This window comes from Crocodylus porosus, unplaced genomic scaffold, assembly GCF_001723895.1.
Source record: "Crocodylus porosus isolate Cpor-Errol unplaced genomic scaffold, CroPor_comp1, whole genome shotgun sequence".
Lineage (NCBI taxonomy): Eukaryota > Metazoa > Chordata > Crocodylia > Crocodylidae > Crocodylus > Crocodylus porosus.
In genome coordinates, this window is record NW_017728931.1 from 35,590,458 (window position 1) to 35,600,625 (window position 10,168).

At 41.3% G+C, this 10,168-nt stretch overlaps 2 protein-coding genes across 2 annotated transcripts in view; both read right to left on the bottom strand.

Moving 5' to 3' along the window:
* LOC109315922 (serine/threonine-protein kinase WNK1-like) overlaps positions 1-10,168 on the bottom strand; it is a 156,257-nt gene that overhangs the window by 43,523 nt on the left and 102,566 nt on the right. Inside the window, exons 9-11 of the mRNA XM_019543883.1 lie at positions 9,081-9,300; positions 8,560-8,896; positions 7,524-7,711 (exon numbers count right to left, since the gene is read on the bottom strand). Coding sequence (XP_019399428.1) covers positions 7,524-7,711; positions 8,560-8,896; positions 9,081-9,300 — 745 coding nt within the window. The remainder of the gene's footprint in view (positions 1-7,523; positions 7,712-8,559; positions 8,897-9,080; positions 9,301-10,168) is intronic.
* Positions 1,369-4,155, bottom strand: LOC109316467 (serine/threonine-protein kinase WNK1-like). Its single transcript, XM_019544575.1, has one exon. The coding sequence runs from the start codon at positions 2,719-2,721 to the stop codon at positions 1,417-1,419; it is 1,305 nt and encodes a 434-aa protein (XP_019400120.1). The 5' UTR covers positions 2,722-4,155; the 3' UTR covers positions 1,369-1,416.

A 10,168-nucleotide genomic window follows, 5' to 3' on the forward strand; every position in this document is an offset into this window, starting at 1 on the left:
GACTTTTTATTGTTTGTTTGGGGGTTTTTTAAGTATACAAAGCTGTGAGACTTAAATTATGTACATCATGTAAATATCTCACAGTTGAAATATATCACTGATGGTACACACAGTAGTGTGGGATACTGCAGAGGCACTCAAAAAGGGAAATCCTGTACATGCTGATTAAACATGTACATCTAAGTATGCAGTCATTTTTCAACAGTCCCATATTCTGCAGCTGTGTAAGTGCTACCTTATGAATTATTTAACTCGAATATCACAAAAGCTGCTGGCTTTTGTTTAAGGGCTAGTTTTGTTAAATGTTAATACTTGTTATAATTCTCCATCAACACATACATTTCCAGATGTGTATAAATATATTTTTCCACTCCTCAAAATCCCTTCAAAACCTAAAAAGGATTTATTTTGAACACTGAAGAAGTCAGCTGGCATTTCAGGGGGGTTTTTTTTATTCTACATGGTATACAACGTATTTTGCTATGGTACAAAATTCAAAGAAGGATATTCTTACTGTGCAACCAAAATAAGCAAGGTCCTCCAGTCAAGTATTTCCTTCTACCAATAAGCAGGGGACTAGTTAACTCACAGGAAGACAAAACAATTGTTGCAGCTTGGTTGTGGCACAAGAACAGATTCTGCAGGCATTTCCTAGCAGCCCCACCCCTAGCCTCCAATTGGCAGAGTAGCATTGCATTTAACTTCTTAAAAGATGGCACTGAAACATTTTCACTTCACTGACTGGCGCCTTCATTTAGTCTAAATCACTATCAGACAGTAACCCTTGATCACAAATCTATGATCACACTGTCTTTACATTGCAGTAAGCACTGGGACATTCTAAAAGAATGTATTATATGAATAATACGGTGGGTTTGGGTTGGTTTGTTTGTTTTTAAAAGAAGTTGATTTCACAGGAAATCATAGCCTAGAAATATTGCATTGGCCATCGCAGGCAATGCTGTTTTCATGGTTTCTGCAAAAACTGTGAATTAAGCAGACCCCTACCAATGAGTCAGGCCTTTTTATAGCAACTCAACCAACGTTCCAGGTTTGAAAGTCAAACCTGTACTTCAAACAACCTGAACCCAAGTTGACCAGCCCAAACAGCACTGATTATGTGTTACCCTTATCAGAAGGCCCTCCCCTAACCAAGATGCCTTTTGCCCAGACAGTTTGAGAAACTGTTGATGCTCCACCATTTCTTAGACAGGACCTGGTATGGTATCAAAATCATTTTAAATTTCTATTATTGAAACACATCTCTCTTTCAGCTCCAAGATCTAGAACAACTTGGATTGAGTGTTGGGGGGAAGGAGGGAGGGGAGGCAGGGATGGGATGGGACAGGACAACAAGGGTGAGGGAAATGCAGGGGAAAGGAAAAAAAAACCCTTCTCCTTAGTGTAAAGGATGACTTAAAAAAGGAGAGAAATTCTGGAAGGGCTTGCTCCTATAACCTGAGGATAGAGTGCAGATGGTCCTGATGAAAGCAAGGTGGACAAGGCTTGCTGAGCTGAGGCTCCCTGTGGGAAGCAGATGAAGAGCTGCGACTCTTGCAATACCTTCTGAGGCAGCTGAACAATGGGGAATGAGAAGTCTGAAGCAAAAGCTGTAGAAGACTGCCCTGCAGGAGGAGGAGACTGGAAATCGCCAATATCTGATGAAGTCAGCTGTGATGAGTCACTTGAGTATTCTGGGCTTCCTTCTGGCCAGGTCCATCTGAAAGATCCTCCTCTAGGCACTGTTAGCTCAGGACCAAGGTAGTTACACTGCTCCTCTGTCACAGGCTGAAGACGACCATGCAGCCCTATGCTTTGAGTGGACTCCTCCTGATTAAAATCCATGGAGCCACAACGGCTCCTGTAGACACGCTGGGGTAAGACTCCCCCTTCTCCTGGAGCAGAACTTGGCGTGTGCACATGGAACTCAAAGACACAGCTTGTTCTCCCATCACCACTGTGGGTTAGCACAGCAGGTGCAGAATGTGGAACAAAAACCTGGTGGAACTTCATCTGCGTGGAATCCGCACTTACTGGAGCTGAAGCACTCGATAACGGTGAAAGAGGGCCCATCCCAGAATCCAGTCTTAGGGTCTGAAGGGGTCTTGCCACGAATGTCTGCCCAGATTGGTAGTCAACAGCAGAGCTCTGGGGAAGGCCACCTTGCATATGCTTCTGTTCAGGCACCTGTTTCAAATGCTGTTCAGTCCCCTGGGAATTATACGCCATTGTATCATAGTGCTCCTGCAACTGCGGTGGATAGTGCATGCCCACTAAATACACTGCTTCTGGATGCATTCTATAGTGAGCATCCTCAGGAGGTGCTGGACCAGATCTGCAGTCACTATACACTGGAGCAGGCTCAAACACTGGATTGACTTGTACATGCAGTGGCTCTCCAGTGACCCTATGAGGTGTGCCCAGCATAACTACTGCCTCTGAGGTCCAATTTGTTGGACTACCACCTGGTGGAGCTAAATTTTGGCCAGTCTTCAGCAAGGGCTGGGAGTGGCAGGTTTGGGCTTCCAAAAAAGAAGTGCTCTTGCGCCGCTGAGCAACTGCCACCTTTGGCGGGCAAACAGGTGGTGGCGAGAAAGACACTGGCCGTTCATGAACAGTAGGGAAAAATATCTGTGAATCTGGGAACGTTGGTGTTCCCCCACGTGGATGCACCATGGACTGAGGCTGTATTGACATGAACAAGACAAGTAATTCATACATTTAGAAGTGAAATTACATTAACATGCACATCTCACTAGGCAGCTCTGGGTAGTAACCTTATAGAATGCCTAACTCGGTGCATGTTCAAACGCATACATATTTAGGTTTAGGAATGCTGTAAATATCCATTAAATACATCCATGGCGATCACAGCTGAATATGGAAGTATTTGCTTATGCTAGTAGCTGCTTTTCCAGTCCCGCCCACTTACTCACAAAAAGGAAGATAGTTTTGCCAGTAACAATGAAACAGGACATACCAATCATAAGTTGTCCAGGAGTATTTGGAACTGCTTTAAGAAAGGATCAGAATGAACTAGCAGTGAGAATACAGCAACAGTTTTGTATTTGCACGCCCACAAAAAGACAAGCAACAGCAAGAGATGTTCAGGGGTGTTTTGGGGTCATTATATTCAGTTAGTCATGGATAAAAGGGTATAGTATTGCTGGCCTCTAAGAAGCCCCAGTGACTGCATGTGCAGACTACAGGAAAAGAAAAAAAAGTTCTTTGGGCTACAAGATTAAGTCACCTGATACAGTTGCCCATTATACTGCATCACCTCAACAGTCAATTTCTATTACTACTTCTTTCCTTTTGGTGTTCATTTAGTTATCAACACTCACTGGGATTGGTTATACCATTCCTGTGCATTTAACTTGGATATCAAACTTCAGACAGTTTATGACAGTGCTACAGTGACATCCTAAGCCATCCCCCTGCATTAGACAGATGGATTAAAGGACAAACAAAAAAACCCACACAACTCCCCCCCAAAGAAACAAGCAAACAAACAACCTTTTCCTTTTTCCAGGTCAAACACTAAAATTGGGAAGTCACACAATTATTAAAAACTACCGTGAACTGAAACGTTGTGCTGATTTACAGCAGTGCCTCATACTTTTCTACTGATATTAAATGTGTATTTTTAACTGCTCTTGAAAGAACAGAAGCAACTGTATGCGCACCTTCCGTACCATATCCTAGACTCATAGGATAAAATCTAGAAGGTTGCCCCAACCAACAAAGTTCAAAATAAGAAAGATTTTGTTCAAGAATATCCAACAGGGTATTAAATAAAAATGTGTAGATTATGCAGATCATTTTATCTTAATTTGCAACATATTGAGCCATGGCACAATATTATCCTTTTCAGAGCAAACTTTTGTAGATTCTCTCAACAACTGATTTCTTTATAACATTTAGAATTGTTAGTGCTTATTTTATCAACTAGGTCATTCCAGTTCCCCCCCCCAGACAAGCAGCAGCAAACTCCCATACTGTAGTGTTGTGAATAAGGAAAAGAGCGAGAAAGAAAGACTAACTCATGTTCTAGAAACTAAGTCCATGCTCTCCAACTTCCCCTTTGCTTTGAGGGTGTTGGTTGCAGCCATGTTGGTCTAAGGACATAGGCAAACAAGGTTCTTTGGGTCAATCTGATATTTATTAGACCAACTAAGTAGTTGGAAAAATAGTTCTTTGCAAGGTTTTGGGTACAAACATCCTTCTTCAGGCAGAGGGAGAGTCTACAGTTGTATTGTGTTCTGCTGGATAGGACAGAAGCCAGAAATAGTCCTCAAATCCAAGAATATATAAATTGAGGCTAACCACCCCCAGTTGGATTCAAAATTAATTACTCTATGAGGACTGGCACCTGTCCTTATTACCACCCAAAAACATCTCCTCCCCAAAAAGTCAAACGTTTCATCCTTCCCAGAGAATATTTATATGGAAATGAACAAAAGCTTAAGTTACAATTTCCCTTAGAAATCAAACAGGAGGAAGCTGAAGAGGTATTTGCTAGTCATACTAGTGTGAACAGTCAGATTTGTTATAACATTGAAATTAACAAGTGTCACTGTTCCCATGAAACAGGCCTTGGGCAAACCAGCTACAAACAAGGCACATTTTAATGCTTGTTGTAACAACATTAACAGTTGTATGCAAGATCTGACAAATCTCACTGACTGCTCAGGAGCAGATGCAGAGAGGCAATTCACTAACCTTAAAAAGACAGGGACTGGATTGCAGCTTCTCCTTTTACCTTCACTGGTATTGTTGGTCCTTTCCCTAAAGCTTTAAGCTATCAAATACTCCTAATATTAATAAAAAATAAGTTGTTACCCACATAAGCACACTGCTTCCCAAACAGAAGGAATCAGCACTCCAGTAGCACAGGGCACAAGTTAAAAGTCAACTCCTTTACTCTTCTTTAAAACGCCCAAAGCCCAGGATGTATTTAATGGTAACTTATCTTAGTGTGCCAGGAGGCATATGGTAACACATACGGGGCTGATAAAGAGGGATGGCAGGCTGGAGCGTCGGTGCTTGCGTGGAGAGGCAGAGTGCATGGGCAGGACACTCTCCAGGGCTTTAGAAAGCTTTTCTGCAAAGGTTTCTTCAGGGGCAGTCCGAAGGTAGGAAGGAGAAAGAGGTGCAGACAGCGCTGGCGGTGGGGTGGAAGGAGCACTGGGAGGGATGCAGGACAAAAAGGGAACAGCAGAAAGATGGGGGATACAAACTGACATGCTACGACCACGTTGAGGCTAAGGAGGAAAACAAAAATTAAAGAATTGAATATTTTGAAAATGAAAACAAACTGCAAAACTAATGAGATAGAAAGGTAGATACACACAATGATCAGCTATGACTACTATGTGTACAAAAGGATATGAAGGAGCTTAATGAAGGCCAGTACACGCACTGAATAAGGTGTGTGTACCTGTGAGGACTCAAGTTTGCTTTAGATAAAACTGAACAGCAAGGAAATTTCTATTTGTGCTTTTACAAGACAACCTGTATATGCACACAAAGAGCACAGCAGAGATGAGAAGATGTATCTGCTCAAAGTACAAAGCTCTCCAGAGCCAGTGAAGTGGTGTTTCCAGTACCTGACAATTCAGCCCATGGAAGGCCCTCCAAACTTATAAGAGGCTATAGATGCCTGCTTTAGGGTCAGGGAGGAGGTGGTAATAAGTGATGCATATCAAAGTTCTTAGTGCCATTTGCCCCCCCAGCTTTTGAGAAAGCAGTTTGGTTTCCTAATCATACAACTAAACTAACAGAAAACAGTTAGTGCTTTCCTCAGCCAACTCAGAACACACCATCCACAATAGAGTGTAAAGCAAAAAAAGTAGTTATTTTCAAAGTATTAGACTACTGTTAAAATAAGAACACATTTTCTAGCAACTGTATTTAAAAAAAAGTTAAAATTTGGTAGTTTTGCCACAATCAAGCAGCCATTAACATCCGGATCTGACCAAACTAAAGAATTGTACTCCTTTAAAATACATAAAAGACAGACGTGTTAGTCTAGAGAACAGCCCAAAAAACCCTTAAGATCTACTTCTCTATTTCTAGAGACTTGAAGTAATCTGGCCCATCACCTTCCCTCAAAAGGAAACTGAGCTGGAGTCCTATGTTTTGCAAGAAGTCTACTAGATGGGCGGTTTTCTGAAGATCTGCAATTAATTTTAACAAAGTTTGCCCTACGAATAACTTGACCGATCCAGAAGACTGCTCATGGTTTCTCTACTACTGTGTTCTGTGAAGGTCCTTATACCAGTCTCATCATCCTGGTACATGAATACCATCCAGCAATACATTAAGCAACACGTCTATGAATCTGTTAAATGTCTGTTCTCTCATCCTCTCTCAAAGGTCACTAGTCATTCAACATGGAAGCTGGCCATGCCAAGACTATGGAATAGTTTAGGATCCAAGACATGCTCCCAGACTAAAATATGGATTCACAGCAATTCATGAGCTGTTTTTAGGAACTCCAACAAAAATAAAATCAAAACAAAACATTTCATCAAGCATTAGTTTAGTGCCTTTGGAAGGGATGGAGAGGCCATTTGCTTATAAGCAAAAAACTGGCAAGTGTCTTCACAGAAGAGAATTTCTCAAGCTCCTTAATAAACTTCACAAATGTAGGTATCAATTTTCTTTTTCCAAATATAGTATCTTTGTTTGAAGCTAAGATGATCTTTCTGGCTCAGAGACTTCGCAAATAAAGGGAGCTAGTGAGGATAGCACAACAGAAGCTTAAGGTCTACTGTGGAAGGGGGAGTATGTTTCTGAAGACTGCTTTAACAATATACCAAGGAAACAAGGTACCAAATAAAAGGGTAATACAAATGAACATAGTAGGAAAGGTATCTGTGCCCATTGCAGACTTTCCAGGGAAAGGAATATGCATGACAACTGATGAGCAACTCAACACAAGCTATAAACAAAATGGAAAGACAGGCGTGGGATCTCTTCAGTCTGGAGTTCTCACATGCAGCATTCTATAATGGTTCAACATTCTTACCTGTAAAGATCTGTAATCAAAACCTTATAAACAACACATAGCAATCACACATTATAGAGTAGCTCTCACTAAAAAAAATGTTCTAACCCTTTCCAAGTTCTTCCAAAGACTTTTCACGAGTGGGAATTCCCACTCACTATTCAGTATAGCCAAAACACCACCACCACCTTGCATGCAGCTAAGTCCATAAAGTTAAAAGTGAGAAACCCTGTACCAAGGGTGCTGCCATTCAAGCTTTCTACCAGTTCATCTCTTTCCCTACCCATGCATGCTCAGAAACAGTTACTTTCTCTTTTGTCCACTAATATAATACTTCATTTAGGTCTGCATACAGCTTGAAGCATTTTACCATGCCCTACCTAATTCCCGGTGAAGTCTGCACTTTGTATATTGTGTGCAATGTACATAATGCAGACTGAGATGCCACAACGAGAAATGCACTACATAGCAAGGCATATTTTCTTCTGCATGATTTCAAGTGTGTGCTTACCACTGTGGGTGGCTGATAGCCTCCAGGCTGTTGTGACTGCACTTGACAAACTGAAGGTGTGTACCCCTGGATCGTAGCTGTTGGGATAGCCTGTTCATGCTGTGAGCCATATGACACAGTGTGCTGGCTACCCACACATGATTCAGTGTAAACTGATGAACCCTGTCCACTGTCAGCTGTCCCATCAGCTGCAAATATTAAAAAAACACAAGATTATATTTTTAAAACTTGCACTGTAGATTTACAACTCCTAAGGTTCTTCTTGAATTTACATCTCAAGCCAAGATTTTTCAGAAGTAGGTGTCTAAATCTAGGCTTTGAATATCAAGCAATTACATATCACAAGCGTCAAATTCACATCATTTCTTACTGTAATTTGAATTTCCAAATACCTAGCTCTTAAAGTCACACCATTTTCAGGTTTAAGTATGGATTTACAAGTCAATTTTGGACACCCGTTTTTGAAAATCCTAACCTTTGAGCCTCCACCACTTCATTCTCATCTGCATGCAACAATGCCATTGGTGCGACTAACATCCCAACTTCCTCTCTGTTCTCCAACACGTCCGGGGTTTGGTTAAGATCTTAACTGGCTTTCTATTTTGCCAGCATACTAGCAACATTTAAAGAATATTAAGACAGGGCAAAAGTAAGATTCTTCTCCCACAGCAATAGAGGCATATTGAAAGACCCAGACGTATTCCAATTAAAAGCTCTGACATCTAATATTAGAAGCCCTCCATGGTATGAACACCTGTACAGCAAGGTGTATACTGAATAGGGATGTTAAAACTCAACTGCCTGCACAGTGAGTACTAGTTCATTTCTCTTCCCCAGTGAATTAATGCATACACTTTGATCAACTACCATATTCTAATACAATGGGAAAAATCAACACAGTTTTAAAAGTGTGATTGTAGGCAGGATTATCATCATGGCCTAATTTGCCCTTGAAAGCAAAGTCAGTAAGAAGCAATCAAAGAGGCACTAAAATCATGCACCAAAAAAAACCCACACAGAACCAGGCAATACTTACACAGAACTGATATGCTAGGTTGTTGATACTGTAGCTGTTGGTGCTGGTCCGCCTCTGGTTCCTCAGGCTCTACTTGTGTGGAAACTGAGGCAGAAGTAGTAGGGATAGAAGTGATGCCAGTAAGCGACGGTGGATGTTTTGCCCCTGCCTGAGCAGCATTTGCCTGTAGCTGTTGTTCTAATTGTTGTTTCTGACCGTTTTCTTCTTGTTTTCTTTTCTCCTCCTCTTCTCGCACCAACTGACGCTGTTCTCGCTTTCGTTTGATGAGAGATACTCTGTCCTTGATGGCTTTAGCCATTGTTTTGTGATCCCCTTCACATACGTACCCCGATTCCACCTAAGGGAGGTTATGAATGTGTTCATAAAGATTCATAATATGAAAGACGCATGGCTTTTTATAGCAATACCCAAAAAGCAGCACATCTTTCCCAAGCAATCCTCACTTTTCCCATCTCCTCTGAAATTGAGCTCCAGGCAAGCTGAGGACAATGACAAGTAGTCAACAAGACAACTGTATTTACCATTTCTTGTGCTACATCCTCTGGGACATCTCTTTCCAGATCAAACGAAAACTCTATTGCCTCATTATCCTTATATTTGCCCTTAAGTTTCTTGATATCTTCAATGCGTAGCCAGAGCTTGATGGCTATTTTCTCTCCATCATCTTCCTCTGCTAGTTCTACCCGTACACCAGTCTCTTCCTGGAAGAAAGCGTGGTTCAAAAGGTCCTTGATAGCATATCTAGGCAAACCAGGAGAAAAAAATAATATTAGATTTCAATATGATCACCACCTTCCATAATGGCAACTCCAAACACTTACAACATCCCATATAAATTCCAAATAAAATTCCTGCTCTAATAGAGGAAAATTAAACAGATTTCAGTTTCAATGTTAAGAGGTTCGAGCAACGGGAACTGGAAAGTGCAATAAAATAAGCCAAAGCTTTCCAGAATCATGCAGTTTAAAAATTCACCTGCATAGCCACTCAGGTTCTTATTAGTTGTATTTCACTTTAATCTCCCGAGGTCCCTTCCAGCCCTGATGTCTACGAAATCTATGAATTACAATAATAAACGGCATACTAGCGCAACTACAAGAGACAGGTACTCTAATAAATTGGGACAGCACTGGGAGTTGAGAGTATAAGAAATGTTACCTGCCCCTTAGTAGATAAGTGAAGTGTATGATACTGTGGCAAGAGAAGAGTTCTGGGAAGAACTAGAATGGCTAGATGCAACTAAAGTTTATGGCTGCTTACATATGTTAAGCAGAAGAAAACCCATGCTTTACGTTAAGCTCAGTGTGCTGCTGTGCTGAGCCCAGCATATGCCCAGAAGCAGCACCACAGTCAGACCTAGTTTGCCCAATGTCTATACAGATTGGGTGTTTTAGTGGGGCTTTTGTGGCACTTATCTAATAGCCGATTGAATCAGCTTTAGGTTTTTTAAAAAAGGTGAAGCACCTGATCTACACAGATGCAGTGGAACTGGGTCAAACTAACATGCTGCTTCTTCTGGTAAAGCACAGTTTGTTTGTTTTTTAAACATCTGTAAGCAGCCTATGAGAAGATCTAGAAAGCTTAAATGCAATTAAAGCTTGTGTGACTT

Bases quoted from the DNA above. Each gene is read 5' to 3' on its own strand.
- LOC109316467 (XM_019544575.1), bottom strand. From the start codon at position 2,721: ATGTATGAATTACTTGTCTTGTTCATGTCAATACAGCCTCAGTCCATG.